The sequence below is a fragment of the Sarcophilus harrisii genome, chromosome 5 (assembly GCF_902635505.1).
Source record: "Sarcophilus harrisii chromosome 5, mSarHar1.11, whole genome shotgun sequence".
Lineage (NCBI taxonomy): Eukaryota > Metazoa > Chordata > Mammalia > Dasyuromorphia > Dasyuridae > Sarcophilus > Sarcophilus harrisii.
Window position 1 is genome coordinate 137,853,058 of NC_045430.1, and position 23,263 is coordinate 137,876,320.

The window sequence follows — 23,263 nt, forward strand, 5'->3', positions numbered from 1 at the left end:
TTACCCCTTTTTAACTGCTGTGTTACCTTCAAATGGGATTTACTTTGAATGATAGCAATTTTAGGCTCTAAAATAGGTACTGGTCATAGGTATTTTTTTTTGGTCTGCCTCAATCTAACATTTTTCACCTGCAACACTAATTTTGAAACATCAGCAAGTTATGTTTTCTTTGTCCTCTATTTTCCCTCACCTCACCCATCTAAGGAATGGTAATCCAACACTCTAACTGATCTAAGCCACATTTTTTATTTTACATTGAGTTGTGTAAAGAAAATCCAGAATATATGTGACCTTTGTTTAATATGTGCCTTGGTATCTCAAACATGTTGAAAATGCTCTTAGAGTTCATTGAACTGTCTTCTTTGTTTAGTTGAGTAAAGGAAACTTCCCTTAGAGACTCAGCTTTCAAGGAGAAAAAAATAGAGTCACATTCAAATGGTAACTTCTTTCTTTTGGCAGTTAGTATATGGTATTTCAAGTTCGGTATGGATGTCAGCACCAATTTATTTTGGACCCATTTATTTGTTTTTGTTATACCAGACTCTCCACAGAGGGTTTTCTGTAGTGAGGAAGTAAAAGGCTGTTACTGGACAGAGTATCTGCAACTGGTTTTCTCCCACATACCACTTCCTGTGCCCTAAGTTAATGAGCTAAGATTTTTAAAAAATGGTTTTTGGCTTCTATTGGAGACTACACACACACACACACACACACACACACACACACATACACACACACGGATGTTCCCAAATCTTAGTGCTTAAAATTTCACTAAGACTACTTTTGGAACAACTCATATACATATATATATGTATGTATGTATTAGTATATATTTGTGATGTATGTGTATATGCATATATGTGTATGCATATATACATACAAACACACATACATAAGATCAAAATAATATAAATAATTGTTAACAGTATTTGGCATCTATATACAAATATAAATTAGTTCTTATACATCACAATTGAAATAAATTCCATTTCAGGTGAATTAAAAATGGTATCTAAGACATTTCTATTAATAACTAATCTAACACTAACAAAAATATTCATGAATTAAATTGATTAAACTAGCTAACATCTCAATCAAGAATTAATTAAATATAAAGTCAAAATAGTGAGACAGTGCTATTTAATTATTTCTTGTCTAGTCTAGTCTAGTCTGAAAAGATAAATATGTTATCTATGTTTTGTTACAATGGCTATAACTATCTTGTGGGCTATTTTGCTTTGTAATGTAAAGTACTTGAAAAGATAGAATCAAAATTTTGGTTAATGGGCCTACAGCAATTAAATATTCAGATAACTAAATGAATGTAATACCATTACCCATGCTTATGAAAACATTATAATGCTGTAAAAGGAAAACTTGACTATGAGTTTGAAAGATCAGAATCTGGGGTTTGCATTTAACAATTATTCTGTGCCTTTAAGTCAATCACATTATTCCTCTGTGTCTCAGTTTCCCTACTTGTAAATAGAAATAATAATATTCACATCAAATATTGTAACCCCATCTTCCCCCAGAATTATTTTGAGGAAGGCAGATTGGAAGATTGAAAGTTGCACAAAAATTTGAAGTTATTATTATTATAAGGAGACCACCCCGACTCTGAAGGAATCATATTCCTGAACGGAATCTCTCCCAGCAAATAATCCTCCTGACTCTCCTTGTACCCTCCAAAATGTGTGTGTTTGCACACACACACACACACAGACCTCCAATGACAGAAACCTAAATAGGAAAGCAAAGCCAAGATCTGGGGAAATTCAGCATTTATTGAATATAATTGAAGGTCAGCAGTGGAATGATGCACCCTTGAGAGCAGTAAAAACAATTCCATTATTGGCCTCACCCTTCATTGCTACACATAAACACCTTCCTAAAGGAGCATTACTATGGAATGAAATAGTTTTCTATATGGTTGGAGACATCCAAAGTTACATTCTCGCTTTCCCTTAGCATTTAATTCATTCACTTAGTTTGTTAACATTTTAAAAATTATAAATCAAAACAATAGCTCTTCTGAGCATGCTCTCTCCCTCCCTCCCTTCCTCCCTGCTTCCCTCTCCCACTCTCTCTCTGTCTCTGTCTCTGTGTATGAATGTCTTTGTGCTCCCTCTCGCTCTCTTTTTCTCTCCCTCTCTCTCCCTTTCTCTTCCTCTCTCTCTCTCTCCCTGTCTCTTCTTCTCTCTCTCTCTTTTTTTCTCCTTCCTCTTCCCTTCTCTCACCCCTTCTGTCTGTCTGTCTGTCTGTCTCTCTCTCTCTCTCCCTCTCTCTCTCTCTCTCTGTGTCTCTGTCTCTTAAACTTGCTCTCTCTCTCTCTCTCTCTCTCTCTCTCTGAAATATCACTTTGCCTTTTGTCAAAGAAGTAATTAAACTCATCCTTGTTATATTCTTAAGTTGTATTGATTTTTCTCTGCTTACTTGGGAGGAATGATGAAAAAAATGAGGTTAAATTAGTGAAGAGAAGCATTTGAACCTTTACCAAGAGTACAAGGATTTAGCTCTGCTAAATATATTTTACATAATACTTTTCACTATTATTTTCTCCTCGAAATAAAGTGAATGATAGAAAAGAGAAACTATTACATGAGGACATGCTCCCCACTTTCAATTAGCTTAAAAGTACTATTAGAAAAAGACCAAATTCTATCTGCTATATGTATTTTTTAAACTTTCCTATGATCTTTTTCAATTTTTCTCACATCTGTGACTTCCTTATCCTCCATAATTATCCTTATCCTTATCCTTATCCTCCATAATATCCTCCACAATCATGTTTTTTATTATTATTTTTAATAAATGGCATCCTGTTTTGGGGACTCTTGGTCTTAGCCATCAAAAGCTCCATGGGCTAAGGAGTTGAACCTTTCCTAGAGATTCCCTGGTAAAAAGAACAAACAAAACATGGGCTACAGAACTGAGCTTCTCAAGGTATTCCCAGTAAGAATTTCATGAGATTGAGAACCACAATGCAGGCCCCAACCTAGCTCTATATGAGGGTTGCACTACTTTACTAAGATACAATGCCCATGACTTAAAGAACATGTTTAAAATATAAGTTCATATTCAAACAGACAAGAAAAATCTTTCACCTAAAATTTTAAAATACACATCCCTTTTTTGTATCTAGAGAGCCAGTTCTTTTTAAAGGAAGGGTGCATAAAATACCATCCAATAGGAAGGAACAATATAGAAATATAAATAGTGGTTTAATATCCAGGAGACGAAATATTTGACTGCATAGTTTCCTTTGAAACCAATTGGTGGGTCTCTTTATAACATCAGTGCACTTTTAACACAGAATTCTTTCTTTGCATGGTGGTCTTTCAGGATACTATTTTATAGTATATTACCATTGAATCTGCTCAGAAATTTGAACTTGATGGGTGGTTTAATTTTTTTAAATATTGATATTATTACTGTGGCTTTTTGGTTTTATATTTTGAAGTTCCTAAACATTATTATAGATACTTTTTGTGCAATAATCCAACAAAATGTCAGGCCATTATGCATATTTTCCCAAGATGAAATCTTTTCATTCTCAAGACAAAGATATGCAGAGATGGAAAAATTGCTCTCACTGGGCATTTCTCTAATTCATATAGATTCTTCCAAGCTAATATGATCCAGATAGATTATAAGATCTATTTCCTAGCAAGAGAAATGGTTTGGGTTGGAAATCTGGGAAAAAGTCTAGCATATTAGGAATAATTACTGTGTAAGTTAAGGATGAAGAAGTAAATATGGATGATTGTAAAATAAATCAGATGTCTAGTATATTTCCTCAATTAAATTCCTAACTATATAATTTTTTAGATTAATAGGACAGTATATAGTTAATTTCTTTAACAATTATTAAAAACAATACTAATAATTATGAATCTTTATCCTATTAACTAAAATAGCAAAATATATTATCTGATAAATATAAATAGTATGTGTTATATAATATATACAACAAAATAAATAAATAAATAATGGAAATATCTAAAAATAAGTATGTCATTTACAAAAATTCCATAACATTTTAACTTTCAATATAATGATAGTAGAATATTTGGGGAAAAAAAGTATGTATATCTTAAACTGCCTACTATAGGTAGTAATATATGTTCTGAAAAAGAATAACCCAAATCATATTAATTTCAATCATGTAATTCCCATTTATTTATTTATCTATTCAACAAATGTTTGTTGTTTGTGGCTCATCCATTATTGTAGCCTAGAATTCCCATCATTCATATAATTAAATGTCAGAATTACCTCAACTTCTCAGAACAGGATGCCTTCTCATATCTCTTTTTTAGAACCAAACTTGGTTATTCTAATTTTTCAGCCTTCAATTTTGATTGTTTGTATCTTGTTGTTCTTTCCAATTACATTGTACTGGCACTAATTTTTTTAACTTAACATTCAATTGTATGTTACCATCTGTAAGATACTTTCAGAATACAATTTAAAAAAAAAACAAGGATACTATTAGGGGAAAAAAATTATCTCAACTTCTAAAGGATTCCTTGCTTTATTGGGTACTATAAAATTGTCTTTTAAAAAATACACTATCTAGTAGAAAGAACTGATAAATAGAAGTACATATGGAGTGATTTTTACATATATACATATATGCATGTTTGTGTCTAATTTGTGTAGCCATCTCTAGGGTAGGGAAATAATAGAGTTGTAGTGACATTTCATTCATTCATTTATTTCATTCATCATCTTTTTTTATTGTACTATGTTATAGAAATGCTCATTTTATTGTACTCAATCTAATCAATACATATTGCCAAAAATATTATCTGCTGACACATCAAGACACAGGACTTATCCTGTGTACTGAAAAATTCAGAGAAGATAAAGTCATACAAAATGATAGACAAAGGAGAAATTAAATTTTAACTAAAACAAATTCTCATTAATTTAGAGTCCCTCATATATGAAATAGATAAATGTGTCATATCTTTCTTATTCATATGTAAAAAGTACTTGTTAAACTCAGTTTTAAGATTAAGACAACTATTTAATCTAATTAGCAAAACTTTTAAGTAACAAAGCAATTATTTCAAAAACATATATATGTACATTCATACATACATGTTCGTCTGTGTGTCCCTATTCAGAGGGAAGGAGAGAGAGACAGACAGACAGACAGATAGAGACAGAGACAAAGAGACAGAGAGAATAAATAGGGTCTGGATGTGTGGTTTCTTTGGTATAGAGAAATCCAAGATGAGAAAACTCCCTTTATCAAATAAGTTTAACAGCCCTACAACTATTGGTCTCAGTTTCCCAGAGCACTTAGAGGTTAAGGTACTTTCCTATGGTCATACAGATAGTATGTATCAGAAACAGTAGTTGTACCCAGGTGTACTTGATTTCCAATCCACTTTGTCATTCTGCCTTTCCATGTACATATGAACAATGTATTAATTTCAAATTATGCTTATTGATCTATGTAAATCCCAAAGCACTGCTACATGGCGATATTAATTTAGTTCATTTTACTTTTCTGTTATTTGTAAGTAATGAAATATAATTTTCTTAAACAATCTATCATTTTTGATAATTCAAATTGGCCTTCATTCCAGTTATGTATGCTTAGTGAAATTTTATAGTATGGTTTTATTTGGCAAGTCCACAGGTAAATGCAACAGCAAAACATGGATGAAAACTTGTTGAAAGATTTAAAACTATGGATTTCATATAGGAAAGAAAATTATCAAGTATAACAAATTTTGTGGACTACTTTCTTTTTTATTCTCAAACAATATCAGTTTGAAATATTTAGCCATAAGAATGATGTGAAAGAATATATTCATTGTTATGTTCTGTCACTCAATAGATGGAGAATTATACTCTGGCACTGCAGCTGATTTTATGGGACGAGACTTTGCCATTTTCAGAACTCTTGGACACCACCATCCAATTAGGACAGAACAGCATGATTCCAGGTGGCTAAATGGTAGGTAAAATATATAATAGAAACATGAAAACTTTGATATGACATCTTAAAATTGACCAATCCATATCTGAAAAACTGATTAGTTTAAAACTAGATATAAGCTTTGATGTCAATGACTTTGCATGTTGAACAGTTAAGTTTCTTTTATATTGAGGGTGAAATATTGGCTTATATTTTAATGAACATTAGTGAATACTTAGTAATTTTGGTTTCATGATTAGGGAGTATAAATAAACTGAGCAAAAAAAATGTAAGAGAGATAAAAGATTCAGGAAAAGTTCATGCTGTAAGACAGTGGGTTCATAAAGAATTTTCTTCATGTCAAGAAAAAAATCATGCTTTGAAGAAAAATAAAAAGACAAAGGTAAGGAAGGTCCTGAACTGGGCCTGACTTAGGCCGTTTTCATATGTGAGACATTCATTGGCGACTTAGCAGGTGACAAAAGTCAGTTTACTTAGCCATAGCAGGAGAAAGATATTCCACAAGAGCAGGCCTTGATGACACTTTGAGTTGGTATAGTGGAGCAAAGCTTTCTTGACTTATTTACCTATCACAACTGTTAATTCTCCAAGTCCTTCCAGAATTCTTTGTGTCTGTTTTATGTTCAGTTTGTATGCAGATATTAGTGTTCTGAGTCTTTATTCTCTTGCACCAGCCAAGTCTCCAAAAGATGTAAATACCTTTTGAAGAAAAATAAAATAGCCTAATATGCTTATGAGAGGGAGTGAGGATATTGTTCCTACTACAAGATAACTTAAGGAATATGACTAGATATTAAGCATTAAGAATAAATTTGTTCCAGTGGCTCTTGATTTTAGGATAAAATACAAATATTGTAGAACTGAAAAGCCTTCCTTATCCAGCCTCGCATGTCTTTATAGTTATTGCTCTCAATTATGCTCCATTATATGCCAGACAAGCTATCTAATCTTCTGTCCCTCATACATAATATTCCATGTTTTGTCTCCTTGAATTTTCCTTAGAAAGTTGGAGTGCAGAAAATCTACATTCCCAAAGTTTCCGTAAATCCTATCAGAACTGGAACTAGAAATTAGACTTCCTTTTTTCTTTGCATTAGGTCTTTTACAACAGACTGCACAGTGGTTTAGTCTAAAGTAACAAATAATAGATAATAGAATTTTTAAAAAAGGGGTAAGATGTACAAAGCAATTATGTCTAAGAAAGATTAGAAATATTTTAAGCTGCCATGAAACAGAAGTAAAAAGTGTATATTTATATTTGTTTCCATTTACATTTCATGAGTGCTTTTCATTATGAATTATGTCTATATAATAGAATTAGATGGTGAGACATAACTAGGTCCATTTTTTGCTTATGCACTGTTACAAATGAAGTCACACAGAAAATGGAATAGGGCCATGAATCTAGGTTCTGTAATCTTTAAGCCTAGAGTGCAAATTTTTGCACATGCTGTCCTTCCTTTAAACTTAGACCTTTGACATTGGCGCTACCCTTATTTCAGTTATACTTTCACTGAAGTAACTGTGATTCATAAATTGTTAACATAATTCCACCTTCATTTAAGATGTCCTATTAAAAGTGCTTATGGAGAAATAGCAAATTCTATGTCATTCATAGTTAATGTTATTAGCATGGAAGGAAAAATATATATAATGATATATATTCATATAAATATAGATTTATTTTATTTATTTAAATGTATACAGACACACATATCTCAGAAGCAGACTCTAAGCTAATGTCACCTCTGAAGGTCATGAAAGTTTTTCAGTGTCCTTGAGAAATAAGGCCTGATTATAATAGGTTTAGATATTGAAAAGAATAAAGCACCCATTAAATTTGTATGACCTTGGAGAAATAAAGCCAAGTCATCGACTGGAAGCTGCTTTTGTACTGCAGACTTGCATGATGACAGCTGAATCTAAAGAATTTACACTATGGGAAAACACAGCCATTGTCCACAGTTCTGTACTTCATCTCTGAAAATGTGTAATTCCAATGGGAATTCAGTTATCAGTCTCTCAGCACAAAATGTGAGAACTGATTTTCCCAAATTAGCAGAGAAGTTACATCTGACAGGATGCAGAAACTAGGACTGTTTTAAGATTGAGGACATAGTCACGTATATGATAGGACCAAGGGACTGGGAATCATAAACTACCCGAAATTAAATACCATTCTGGAATAAAATTAGAGACATGATGTTTATGCATTCTTGCATACAATGAATGACTTTTGTGAAATAAGACTACACTGCATAACCATCAGAACTTCCAGACCCTAAACACTATCTTAAAAGGTTTTTTTTTTTTTTTAATTATTGGTCTTCAGGGCTATGACATTTAATTTGGAATATGACATTTTAATTTCTCTAAATCAGTTCCTCTCCTTTGCAGCAAAAAGTTGGGCTATTTCAAATATAGTTTAATAGTTTCCTTCCCACTAAAGTGAAAACAAATCTGGTACAGTAGAATTTAAAATGTTTTAGAAATCAGATTTTAAGCAATATGGAGCTCTCCTTAGTCCCAAATCATCATTCTAGGCCTATTACTCTAACTACATTGTCAACAATTGTAATTTTCATCAAATAGCTAAAAATAGAAAATCATCTTGTAAGAAGGGATTTTCTAAGTCCTAAGAGAGAGATATTATGCTCAACATTATTGGTATTCACTGTTTTCTTGGTCCTCTTTTTTTACTTTGGTTTCTACCATAAAGGCCTCCTTGGAACAAGATAGAAAACATTTGTTCTCTGGTCTGTTATCTTGTTTTTTATTTGTTTCTTTTGAAATACGATTACATTCTGGGGCTTGTAAAAGGTGTCCCTAAATTCAAACTTCTTTCTACTTACGGATACTAAATAGATAGATGCTCTGAAGATTATAGAGAAGGGGAATTTATATTTGGAGTAAGATAAACTAATTAATTAGACCACATGAGGTCTATGAATCTTTTTACCCTAACTTCTAATTTTAAAAATACAATAATAGACAAATACTTTGGCAGTTGTTCTTTAGATATATGTAATAAGGGATGAAAAATAATGTAAGAAAAGAAGACCTGATAGTATAGATTCACCAGTTATGGCTACTATAGGTTAAAGAGGAATGTTAAATTAAACATTTTAGAAATAAGTTGGAATTTTTTTTTTTTTTGTAACTGTTAGACCTCTTGATTTTCTCATCATGTCTGTGGCTTAGTATTTTAAACCAGTTAGTTGCGTGTTTCAGTACCCTGGAGACAAAGCCCTTCATAATCCTTATTTTATGGTTACATAAGCAGTTGAGTGTTATAGGAACTGAGTGAACATTCAATAATAATAAAGAAATACCCTCTTAAATTTCACAGGCTTTCAGACAGGAAACAAGGACACAATCCTCTTATGGCATTTATATTGTATTTTCTGGCAGTTACAGTGCGCTGTCCCCTTTATTATAGATTACAAACTGTCATAAGATGGCCTTGGATACTAAATGAATAGTTACATATATACCGTTTGATATTATGATAGCATACAATTTATCTAGGATATCAAGAACCTAAGAAATTAAATGGATTCAGGATGTCCTTCTCAATTGAAATCAGAAGTAAATGAGCCTGTTGGTTTGAAATAGTTTTTAATATCAATTTTCTAAAACAAGATTCAATAGTTTTTCTTTTGTTTATTTTCATGTAATTCATTCAGGTAGTCCTTTACCTTAGACAAAAAACACATACCATCCCTTGCATATTCTATTAAAAAATATACAATAAAATGAAACTATGGAGTCTTTTTATTCTCAAACAACTAATCATTTTTGTGTCACCTACAAATATCCTTTTTTTCTCAAACAGTCCGACCTTTACCAAAACATTAATTTCCTTTACTTCATCTTTCCTAGACTTGTTTTCCATGTTCAGCCAAAGAAAAAGAGTGCTTTAGCCTATCTTAGTTGAAATAAAGTTTAGTCTATCAGGAAAAAAATATATATATATATATTTCTCTGTGTGTGATTGTGTTTGTGTATATGGGAAGGAGAAAAGGGAGGGGAGGGAGGGAGGGAAGGAAAGAGAGAGAGGGAGAGAGGGAGGGACACAGATCTAGATTACATATATCTATCTTAGAAATGAAAATAATATTCTTATTGATGGCACCATTTTGAGAGGGAATATTTCTTTATAGGCAATGCAACAAAATAACTTGAGAAATATATAATCAATCTTTGTCATTTCTTAATGTAGAAAAAACATTTCCTTTCCATATTGTAAGGTTATGTTTTTAGTCTATGAAGCTAAAAAAATAACTTTGGAGCTGAAACTAATTAAGGAATGGATAACTTATTTAGAATCAAAAGAAAAAAATATGAATCAAGGAAAGTCTAATAAGATATTTTAAAATACTCCTAGAAAATTGAATGGTATACAAAGGAGAGGCAGAAATCAGGAAAACCTTCCCCATAAACATGCAGTTTCTTTTGCATCCAGAAAGAGAACTGTGGAGATTGAATGTTCATCTCTTTTTTTCTGGGTTTTTTTCTTCTCACATGTTTTGTTCTGAATTTTTCTCTTCCAACATGATTCATAAAGAAATGTGTATTTAAAAGTCAATATGCAGTAAAGCCAGAAAAAGATAAAGCAATAAAGAAAGATGAGAAACCAAAAAAACAGTGGATGAGGAAGTCGTCAAAGGGTAATTCTCACAAATTGATGGTTCTGGAGAGAATCATAATAAATATATACTTTTAAAAATGTTATCAAGATCTGTGAATTCATCATCAATGTAGGAAACTCCTTCTTCTATTACAGATGGACAGCTCTTCAGGGCACTCTCAATTAAGAGTCACAAAACTGTCAAACTTTGTTTGACTGAAATAACACCTAGAGCAGTATATCATAGTGGGAAATGTTCTTGTTGGGAAATCAGAGGCCCTAGGTTCCAATCCTGATTCTGTCACTTGCTATCTCCATGATCTTGGGGTTCTCTGGCTTCATTTAATACTTAATATAAATCCTACTTTCTTTAGGAGGCCTTTCAAAATCTCTCCAACTTTATCTTATATGTATACCTAGTTGTTTAAACCTGTTGATTCCTGCATTGGAATACAAGCTTCTTAAAGGCAGGGCTGTTTTTTGGTTTTATTTTTGTTTTTGCTTTTCTTTAATCATTCCTACCCTCAATCTTTAGTGCACTGACTGAGACATAATGAACACTTATTAATTGCCTAGTTGAAAAAGATGTTATGTGAGTGTCCAGTATAAGGTCCAAGTTCTGACTCTGACATGTTTCTTTGCAATAAATTGCAAGTCACTTTTAAAATTTACTTCCCTGACCCCAGCCTCTCTCTAATTCCTACATATTTAGTTGCTGATCTGCTTATTCCAGTTTCCACTCTAGGAAACTCCCATGATAATGAAATCACAACTTCTTTCTTCTCCTCAAAAATGAATAAAAGAAATGTAAACTAATTTCAAAATTCTAAAATGTTGAATATGTCGCATTTTGGTGAAATCCCATGCATAAATGTTAGTATTTGAACACAGTTAATAAACATATTTTATTGTCACAAACAATATGGTGTAGGGAGGCTTAATTTAAGAAAAATTCAGGAAGTAGCAGGAATTAGATGAGAAAATGAAGTACTTGCTTAATATCTCTTTTTATTTCATTTTCACAACATTTTTGTGTGTTGAAATCTCAGAATAACAAAACTCAATATATAATCCCATCACAGTTCCAACAAAATGGTTATTGTCCTTATATTTCAACTGACCACTACATCAGTGTCATGATTCAAAGGATAGACATGAGCACATGAAATTTTATTATAATGTTAATCACATTTACAGATGCATAATTACTAGATTTAGCAAGGGACACAGTAAATCACATTTTAATATTAATTTTAACCTTTGAGAATGCTGCTCCCCTCTTTTTAAACTATATAAAACATTCAACAACTGAAAGGACACTATTTGGAGTAAGTCTTTTAATAGCTAACATTCATTCCTGCCTCCATCCCCAAACTATTTTCTCTCCCTTTCTTCTCTAACCATCAGTTTAATGAGTACAGACCCTGTCTGTACCAATTTCCTCTTTTTCAGTCACTGCATTCAGAGTTTGGTTAGTGTTCAATAGGGATTTGCTATTGACTGGATAATCTGAGTTCATGTGTGTGTGCAGTGACAGTGAGCAAGGAGCTTTACTCAGAAGATGCCATGACAATACATGTAACCATGGTGTGACTAGACTCACTGACATGGCTTTCAAAAGCTTTCCCTCCATGAAAACAGAAGCCTGTTTGCAGATTAATTAGTTTCTGGCGGGCAGCTTGATTGTTGACCCAGAGTTTGTAGAGTGGAAAAACAATCAGATTAGTGTGCTCGGTATAAAGGGCTAGTCAGGCACTTGCGTGTGGCTTGCAGGACTATTGAAACTATGAATGGAGTGAAACACAATCTTTTCTGAGAAGCCAAAGCAGAGGTTAAGTGTGATGAGCCTAGAGCACGTAAGCAGCAGGGGCTGGGGAATTAAAGGATTTTAGCCAGATAAAGCTGAATGATGCCAAGTGAGTTCATTGAATTTTAATGGCATGGATAGTTTTGATCAAAATGCCTCTTATGTCCTAATCTCTATTAGTAGAAGGAACAGGCTTATTGTGTTATCAAAGGTAGACTTCACACACATATCTGACGATCTCAGTGGAAAATTCTAATTGAAATGTCTCAGTGGATGAATAGTAAAATTAGGTGACAAGAAAATGAATAGTGTCCTTTCTCATTTATAAAATAAGCATTTACACTCTTCTTTACTTAAAAAAATGCACTATGAATTACTAATTCTATAGCATAACTGATTTTACCTTATAAGAACAGTTGTATGACTTGCTGGGGTCAAAGAATTTAGAACCTATTTAGTGATCTCCTGGGACTGTATCCTTCCACAAATCACTGAATATCCAAGATTATACTAGAAATATAATGGCATAAAATTTATTTATTTATATTTATTCACTTTATATAAATGCTATATATTCTTATATATGATCTCATTTTGCCCCCCACTTTTTTTTTCTGAGGTAGTTGGGGTTAAGTAACCATCCCAAGGTCATACAGCCAGGAAGTATTAAGTATCTGATGTCATATTTGAATTCAGGTCCTCCTGACTTCAGGGTTGGTACTCTATCCACTACACCAACTAGCTGCCCCCTTGTCTGTTATTTAAATATAAGCTCTCTGAGAGTACGAATTGTTTCAATATTTGAACTTTTATCCTGAAGACCTGGCAAAGTGCCTGGCAGGTAATAAGGACTTGATAAATGCTTCATTGATCATCAAAGCATTTTAAATTGGTAGACTTTTTTTTAGAATTTGTGTCATTTCATTGAAGACAGAACTATCAAAATTTCAAAGAACAAATTTTAAATTTCAATATTTTTTTCAGATGTTTTATTTGATACCTACTCTAAGAAAAGGGTATTCTTTTATTAGTCATATTTAGCTTTATGTATGTGATTAAACATATATACATATAACATTTAAAATTATATTATTGCTTACAATTTTATTTTTTGGAGAAAGACAATTTTTACTTTTTTATTCAATTAAACACTGATGTGTACTAAAGCATTAATACCAATTTTACTTTTTTTCTCCCACTCTATGGAAAGTACTTGATAAGTGCTTATTGATTGCTTTTTTTCCTTTCTCTCATTACTGAGTTTCTTCATTCTGTCTACAAACAAATTCAAATATCATCTAGGATAGAAATAAGCATTTAAACCAGAAAGGCAAGTACCTATCCTTTCTTTTCCTTCATAGAAAAACTTTGCAAAAATGGAGATCTCTTATCAATTCCTGTACTTGTCAACACCCCTCTAACAAATTAACCTCTTGTAATGTGACCGCTATCTTCACCTCTCCTTTGAAAATATACTCTCAGAGGGAACTAATGAGTATCTAATGACCACATTGTATGGTCTTTTCTCCCTCATCATTCTCCTTGACCTCTATACCATTTTGTTGGTCCTTATCACAGTCTGGAGCACAAAAGCATGAAGAAAATTTTGCATTATCTACTCCAACTCCCTTATTTCACAGAAAAAAAGAACTATGACCCTGGTAGGCTAAGCAATTCATTTATATATGCTTACAGAGAACATCAGTGGTTTGAAGTTTTATCTTTTTTCTGTAAGCATCTTATTCTCCAGCTCTGGCATCTCATTGAACTCAATTCAGCATAGCTCAACACTTAGTCAGTGGCTTATAGCATTCAAGGAACTCTGCTTGGATACTGAAAACAAAATCAAAAGGGAAAGAGTTTCTAGCATCAAACAGTTTAACACTAAACTGGAGGAATCCAGCAGGAACATAGATAGTATAATATAATGTAAGAACCAATGGAGAGATCAGAATACTTTATGAATGTTTAAGGTCAATGAAAACAATAGTATCTGAAAGGATAAGGAAAGGTTTCTAATTGAAACATAGGAGCTGAAACTTGAAGGAAGATAGGGACTTTTAAAAGTGAAGACAGTAACTGGAAGGGAGAGCATGATCAAATAAAAGATAATTTATGTTTTGGTTTAACCACAGGGATCTAGGCAGTGGAAAAGGAGTTATTGTTATTGTTCAGTCCATCTGACTCTTCATAACCCCATGGACCATAGCATGCTAGGTCCTTCTACCCCAACTATCTCTTGAAGTCTGTCCAAGTTCATGTTCATTGGCTTCCATGTTTCTATATATCCATTTAATAATTTATTATCCTTTTGTCTTCAATTTTCCCAAATACTGGATTCCTTTCTAGTCAGTCCTGTCTTTTCACAGGCCAAAGTGTTTAATTTTAGCTTCAGTATTTGATCTTTCAGAGAATAGCCTGAATTAATTTCTTTTAAAATTATCTGATTTGGTCTTCTTACTGTTCAAGGGAGGCTGAAAAGTCTTCTCTAGCATCACAATTCAAAAGTATCAATTCTGCAGAACTGTTTTTCTTATAGTCCAATTCTTACAGCCACACAGTACTGTTGGAAAATCATCACTTGACTATATGGATCTTTGTTATCAAGGTAATATCTCAGCTTTATAGTAAATTGTGCAGATTTGGTGCAGCTTTCCTTCCAAGGAGCAAGTGCCTTTCAATTTCATGGTTACTGTGGCTATCTACAGTGATCTTTAAACCCAAAAATATAAAATCTGACATTGTTTCCATTTTTGCTATTTGCCAGGAAGTGATGGGATTAATGATCAAGATACTAGTTTGTTTTCTTTAAATTCAAACTAGTTTTTACACTTTCCTCTTTTACCCAAGTTAGGAGGCTGCTTAACTATTCATTTTTTTGCCATCAGATAACAGATATCATTAGTGTTTCTGAAATTGTAGAATTTTTTTCTCCCAGAACCCCTAATTTTAGCTTTTGGTTTGTCCAGGTGGCATTTCATATCATGTACTCTGTATATAAGTTAAATAGATGAGGTGACAATATACAGCCTTGTAATATTGCTTTTCCAATCTTCAACAAATCAATTCTATGTTCAGTTCTAACTGTTGTTTCTTGACCCATATACAGATTTCTCAGGAGATAAGTAAGATATTCTGGCCTTCTCATATTTTTCACTAAATTAAAAAAGTGAACAAAGGATGAATAAGCCTGTAGGGAGGTTTTGAAGTGTGCAGTAAGGGAGATAAAAAAGCTGAGGATAGATAATTTCATTTTTTCCCCAATAAAACAAGAAGTAAATTTATCACCAAAAAGGGCCTAGGGAAGAATGGTTGCATAAAATTTGAAAGTCAGTGAGGAATCAGCTAAAAAAATATTGCTTTGAAATATTGAAATTCCACTTGAGGTAAGATAACATGAGTTTTTAGAGAGATCAATCTATATATTAGCATCTATTAACAGCCACCATTGTGATAGTAATATCAGAAAAAGCACATGATGAGAAAGGCCTATAGGTAAAAATTTTTGGACATGAAGGACAATGGAGCAAGAAAGTCAAGAGGATGGAGAGGAGGAGAGTGATTTTTTGAACTGATCACCTATAAGATCAAGATTGTTAGGTGAAAATAGTGGTATATAAAGAGGGTGTGTATGAGAGACTGGAGGTGATGATGAAAGAGTCAAAAAGAAATATGGAAGGGTAAGATGATATAAATTGAGAGAATTTTAGATTTCCAGATATATGGAGGTGACAGATTCGATGCTGAAATTTTGATAATCAGGTAGATAAAGAAGACTGGAGATGAAAAATAGGAGAATTGAAAATGTTGGCCAACTGTGAGGTGAGAGTGGTGAGAAGAACATCAGCATAAATAGTGAGGTAAAAAATGATTAAAGTTGGGAAACAGGAGAGGTTGAAAGAGCAATGGCCAGAAAGTTCAAGTGGTAAAAGAGGTTCATGGTGGGAATAGGGACCATGAATCCTGGGTAATGAAGAATTTAACTGTAAGAGAAGAATTTAACTGTAAGAGCATAGACTAGGGCAAAGGAATTCAGTAGTTTTTAAGCTTTCTTCAGTAACAGAAAAATTCACTCCCATGGTGAAAAACAATAAAGTAGCTATCATTTCTAAAGATGATGAAGATGGCAATGGCCCTAATGGTGATAGCCACTAAAACCTCCAATCCTGTGCAATTTATGACATAAAGAAGTATTAAATGGGTACTTCCAAGAGGGCATAGATAGTGTTATTCTTCTTTTGTCAGTCAAGGCTATCACCATTCACACTTAACAAAAAAAAAAAAAAAAAAAAAAAAAAAAACTCAGATCAAGATGAATAACTTCATTACATTCAAAAATATTTTTTTCCAAACTTACTTGATATTTAGAATGAAGTAAGTAAACTTGCAGCTTCAATCATGCTCCTGTCAAGTAATGTGTGAACTGAGTAAACTACATTAGAGCTGCACCACGTCTGAAGGACTTATTTAGTAATACTAGAGCCCTGAATTACTGAAGCTACACATAAGCTTCTGTCTTATTTGCATGCAAATAACACTCAAGCCTAGTATCTGTCATTCTTCTGAGCTCCAAACCTGTTTTCTAAATATATATCAATCACATAGGTATCCCATCTGAGCATCAGAGGCATTTATATACAAAATGGAAGTCATTAACCAAAGAAAACATCTAATTTAGGTATTTTTATTCTTGTAACTTTTCCAACCAATCCTGGTTCAGTCATTAGTCACTAGTGTTACTTTAAATAAATCACATTGTCTCTCTGAGTCTTAATTCCTTCATTTGTTAATTTAAAAAAAAAAAGGGGGGGGGGGATTGAAAAGGCAGCTAGTTGATGTAGTGGATAGAGCACCAGCCCTGAAATCAGGAGGATCTGAGTTCAAGTCTGACCTCAGACACTTAACACTTCCTTCCTGTCTGTGTGATCCTGGGCAAGTCTGTGTGACTCTGGACAAGTCATTTAACCTCATTTGTCATTTAACTCATCTGTAAAATGGTGATTGTAATAGCAGCTACCTCCCAGTATTGTTATAAAGGTAGCACTTTATCTTTATAACATAACAATATTATTAGTTGTAAAGCATTTGGCACAATGGATAGTACATAGTAAGGACTGGATAAATGTTAGGTGTTAATATTATTATTATCTAGTTATAAAAGAAAACACAAAACAGTATTTAGAAACTCTGCATTGTATAGACTGATCATTTCTTCGACTATATTCCGTTACCTAAAATCTATAACTAAGTATTTGTTCTTGGAGAATTGCTGCACTTCTGAAATTCATCATCTAATATGCCCAATATGGTGATGATTCTTAACTTTTACTCTGTTCAATTTCATTTGAGAAATGAATCACTCATATTGGTTTAAACATGCTATTATTATTTTTAGCATTTTTATGGCATCACAAGATAGGGAATAAAGAATTGGCCTAGAATTCAAGAAGACTCTGACACATACTGTTTCAATGACAGAGGGCAAATAACTTATCTTCTCACTGCCTGTGACAAATTTGTAAGATATTCATTTGTAGAATAGTATTGATCTGCATTAGCAGATGGAATTTCCCTAACAGGAGTTCTCTATATCAGTGAAATCATAGGTCCTGACCCTCAAAAACTATCGGCTTTAATGACATTATTGTATACAGAATATTTTGTTCCCCTAAGTCTCAGTATTCATTTTTAATATTTCCAATCACCATCACTTTTGCACAATATAGTATTACTGGTTTCTAGACCTCTTGCTCTTAATGCTTTCCTCAGTTACACCTATTTCAAAATTCTAAGTTAATAAGATAATATAACAAACATATTGTGATTTCTTTCCAACAATAGTTATGTATTTAGTGTGAATGCTTTTAAGTGTTAAATAATTTCTCCCGCTAAATTAGGCTGTTTAATTATGAATTTTAGTAAATCACAAAACCTTCATTCTAAGGAAAAATAGAAATCTCATAACTATCATTATGGATTCCCAAAATGAATGTGTGTGGCAAATGTGACTATAGATTTATTGTTGCCTTTTGGGAGTTGTACTGTCTTTTCAACTTAGCATGCAATTTGATTTAAATTACAGTCAAAGAAGAGTTGCATCTTGGGATTTCTACTTCATGTTTTCCCACTGTTTGGAGTTCAATTAACTTTAACCTCCCTCATTCTGAAAATCAAATAATGCCATGATTGATATCACACTGATAGCACTCAATTGCTTAAATATTCATGGTATTTAATGTTTATTTTAAAATACCAGTTGGAAATGCTTAAATATTAGACCACAAAGCACACACATACATCAAAGTATTTGTTAAGAACTGCCTGGCTCTATAAATTTGTAAATCAAGGCAATAGAAAGTAAATGCAGAAGTATGACATCTCAGCAAAAAATCTGGGTTTCCAATTGGGACTGAGGAGAAGTCCACTCTGAGTTATGAAACATCTTAACTGAATTATATTACAAGATCATGGAATATGGAGATAAACTATGCTTATGGAAGTGAATCCAAGGGTCTGGGCAGGTTAGTAAGTAACATGCAGTCTTATAATTACTAAACAATCATGACATAATTTGAACCCAAGTCCTTAGATGTTTTGGTGTAGTGTTTAGGGAACCAGTCTTGAAACCAGAGAGATCTACATCCAAATTCCACTTTTGATTCTTCTTAGCTGTGTGAATAGGCAATTTATTTAACCTCTTTGAAATTTAGCTTCACCATATTTCAAATAGGGCTTCTAATTTTTATTATAGCAAATTGAGGTTGTAAGACTCAAATAAAATTTTATATAAATATGGACATATATATATACTATATAATATATATATACTTATATGTATATATGTACATATATATATACATATATGTATATACAAAGGCAGCATATATCAGCAGAGAATGCAAAATGTATGATTTACTAATCTGCCCTCTTTATATATGTATGTTTATTTCTTATGTATTATTTGTTTATTATGTATTCCAAAATATTGTAAAAGTGCTTGGAAAGAAATAGTTGTTTGAAGTAGGTTAGTCATTAACCCTGAATTTGGGATTTGCCTAGAAAATGCTTTCTTCATAAATAATGGAAAGATAGGCCTAGCTAAATCTTAGTCAAATTATACAGATTCTAAATGAGGAGAAATCAAATGATTAAGAATGTATTGCAGTTAACTTTTGGAAGACCTCAAATAATTTAAATATAATATGATAATAGAGTTATTTTAGGCCATAGATGATGAGATTTTATTTTTCAATAGTTCATATTTATATAAAATTTTATCATCTGTAATGCTCACATCCTTGAAAATATTATTACTTTGCTTCATCTTTGTCTTTGAATCACCAGGATTCAGTTCTTTTATAAATATCAATTAGAGAAAGAAAAAGAAACAAGTATTTATCAAGTTACTATTCTGTGACAAGTACTTTAAAAAAATAGTTTCTCATTTGAATATTGATCTCATTTGATTGATTTCTTGATTGATCCTCATTGTAATGATGAGGAAACAGTGTTTCAACTCAGTGAAATGATTTGCTCAAAATGGCTCAGCTGGTAAGTGGCTAAACTGAAAGTCACACCTCACTTCTATGATTTCAAAACCCTTTCTTTTCTATCTAAATTTCAGGACTACATTAAGTACTGAAGATTCCATAGTAGATAAGAAAGAAGCAGATAGATAAAAGGATGGAGAATTATAGGTCAGTACTAAAGTAAATCATAAAAAGGACATGGCCTCAATTAGGCTCCTACCCAACCCCATTCTGTTTCACTTGTAAGATTAAAGGTCACTAAATGGTCACTGAAATACCTTCCAGCTCGAAATCTACATTCTTATGATCTATCCTTTATTAATAGACTCAGTAAAGTGTTGGTCATGGGTGATGGATTAGGATTAGTTCCAGAGCCTGGTAAATGGCACGTGAAGGACTGCATAATCAGGTGAATATAATAATCCAGTATCTGAGTAGGTGGTTAAAAATAAGATCAGCAGGTGTAGAAGAAGACAGGAAACAGTATAGGAGTAAATAGATAGCCTTAGAGAGCAATGTGCTGGTGGTAGCTGAGTCATTTCATGTACTAAGATTTAGCTGCCATTATTTCCTCTTGCCATGATAGAAACCAATCTCTGAGTGAAACCAAGTAAAAGGAGTGCAGAAGAGGGCATTTGAGAGCAGCTGACTGGGGTGATTAAAGCAGGAGCGCAGAGAAGGATCCAATAGGTATGAGGCCCACTCAGTAGTACATTAGAATATCATGAAAACATATTTTAAAATACTTTATATTTTCATGGTGCTTCTATAATTCCCCAAGTGATTTCATCTCCATTATCTTATTTAGGCCTCGGAACAATCCCAAGAGGGTCTGCAATGAAAATACTGCTATCTCATTTCACAAATGAGCAAACTGAGCCTCAGAGTAAATCATTAACTCTCAGTTCCATATTTAACAAGCGAATAGAAGAGGCAAGGTTTGAATTCAGGTTTTCTTATTCCAAGTCTTACTCCATTCCCACAATAACCTGATGCCACACTGATTAAATTAAAGCAATATGAATCTTTTAAAGAACAATACCTAATTGGATCACAAAATCTCACTTCTGATCATTTAAGAAGCAACATATGAAGGAATCTGTCCACTAAAATGAAATAAATTGGACTAATTTTACGAGCCATAAAATAACTATTCTACATACACATTCAAATATAACTCCATACATATATGTCTGAATATATGTGATATATATATATTCACATGCTAAAGGTAAATAATTTTCCTAGTTTTAACACATAAATTTCAAGATATCACTAGCATTCATATTATCATACGAGTTTCATAGAGCTTTTTTTCATATACTGATCATCATATATTTCATATACTGATCATCTGTTGATCAGTAAAAATGTGCCATGATATATGAAACTTTATAATAGTTAAATAGCCACAATATTAATATCAAAATGGAACAGAGATTAAGCTATATTCATTTTAAAATGTATTGATTCTTTTAATTTGAGGGAATGTTTGACTGATAAACGTAACGGGTTTGCCCAGAACTTATTCTTCACTCTCTTCTCATTCACTTATCTGTTATGTCTAATATCCGTAAGTAGCCTTCATACAATAGTGAGTCTCCTAATTACATCCATCTCACCCCAGTCACTTTTCCCCTAGTTTCCCTTAGAAGTTCTGAGAAAAATCCATTTTCTCTAATGAAACTTACAAAGATCAGCTGCTAATATAGTGGTAGAGGACACTAATTTAAGTTTGAAGAAATCCACTGTGAATTGTGAGGATAATGTGAGAATAGTAATAACATACACATAAATACATGTATATATATATATGCATATATACACATACTTATTTATCTATAGAGACATTCGCATATAATAATAATTATTTCATTTGCTTCTCCCAACATCCCTGTGGGAAGGTACTGTTATCACCATTTTATAAATGAAGAAACTGAAGTAAACAGAAGTTAAGGGACTCCCTCAGGATCACAAAGATAAAAAATGTCTGAGGCTGATTTTTGAACTCAGGTCTTCCTGATTCCAAACCCAATGGTCTATATATTATGCTATCTATGCCAAATAAAGCATCAATTTGCAACTCCAAGGTATATTAATATGAGAAAACTGTTGCTTTATTTGAAAATGAGTGATGGAAAATTGTCATTTATTCCATTTTTAAATTATGCTTTAAATGAAAGATTCATTCCTACACTGAGTTGAAATTATATAACTTGAACAAAATGAAGTACTTAAACACCAGGCATTGGTCATTCTGAAATTTTCAATTTAAATTGCTAAGAGGATGAAATAATTTAAAATATTGTACATAAGTGTTTGGAACCAGTCTTAGAAATCTTTGTATAAAGAGTATTAACATAACAAAGTTTAATAGTCTCATGAAAATAAGAATGTCTACAAAGTTGTGAAATTATGGAAACTGAAAATATTATGTTCCCAATAGTTAACATTGGCTACAATTATTTAAATAATGTTGCCTAAATAGATTTTGAAAATTTTTGATTTCTATAAAACTGCTGGGTGAGGAAAGTTAAGAGAATAAAAAGATGAAATACAGATTGTTTAAAAAAGAAAGAAAGTAACAAGTGTAAGTTCTGGGCTAGCTCCCTGGAGACCTCAAGATCAGCCAGAGTCAGGATAAGCCAAAGACCTTGGTCTTTAGGGGGAGAAGTGAAGGAGATGGACAAAACTGCCATAAGCTCACCACCAACCTTTCTCCTTGTTCTGCCAAAAAGTGAGTCTGGCTTGTCTCACTCCACCCCCTAATCCCTCCTACAATTATCTGTATACACCAAAAGAGCGAGCCAGCCAGAATAGTGAGAAGGGCTATTTTTCCAAACATATGCTAATAGTCATTGTCCAAATAAGTAATTAGCCTTAAGTGCTTGGTTGTCTGATTCAAGCACACCTTTTAAGTTTCAACCCTTTACAACCAGAAAACTATACTTTTATATGAAGATGCACACTGAGTTTTTTTTTTTAATAAAGATGCCAGAAATTTCCCTGACAATAAACAAAAATCTCTTAAAATTGCCTCAAAAAAGCCCCCACAAAAAACAATAGCATTAATTTCTAACAATAATCTTACAGCACATTTCAGAAAATCCTTTAGAGGGGATTACATCTTCTTTTTAAAAATTATAGCTTCATATTTAAAAATTATTTGGAGAAAATAGAAATCACTTTTCTTAAAAATTTTGGATTTTTAAAAATAAATTTAACCTTAGATAAGCCTCCTTTATTGATTTAATTTATTACCTTATTTAAAAAAGATACTATGGGAAAATATATAGCATCCTTTCTAGAATTATTCTCACTACTCCCAATTGTTTTGA

The 23,263-nt window shown here is 32.4% G+C and overlaps 1 protein-coding gene and 1 long non-coding RNA gene across 5 annotated transcripts in view; one reads left to right on the forward strand and one right to left on the reverse strand.

The window, feature by feature from the left end:
• SEMA3A (semaphorin 3A) overlaps positions 1–23,263 on the forward strand; it is a 288,184-nt gene that overhangs the window by 182,285 nt on the left and 82,636 nt on the right. The window contains exon 6 of the mRNA XM_023504732.2: positions 5,858–5,977. Coding sequence (XP_023360500.1) covers positions 5,858–5,977 — 120 coding nt within the window. The remainder of the gene's footprint in view (positions 1–5,857; positions 5,978–23,263) is intronic.
• Positions 1–23,263, reverse strand: part of LOC116419329 — a 149,030-nt gene that overhangs the window by 4,161 nt on the left and 121,606 nt on the right. The window contains exons 4-5 of one of the 4 annotated variants that reach the window (XR_004229601.1): positions 14,090–14,229; positions 12,800–12,906 (exon numbers count right to left, since the gene is read on the reverse strand). The exons of 1 other annotated variant lie outside the window; for it this stretch is intronic. This is a non-coding gene — a long non-coding RNA (uncharacterized LOC116419329). Of the gene's footprint in view, positions 1–6,525; positions 6,659–12,799; positions 12,907–14,089; positions 14,230–23,263 lie in introns of all 4 variants that reach the window. 2 more of the 4 variants (XR_004229603.1, XR_004229602.1) reach the window with 2 other exon arrangements.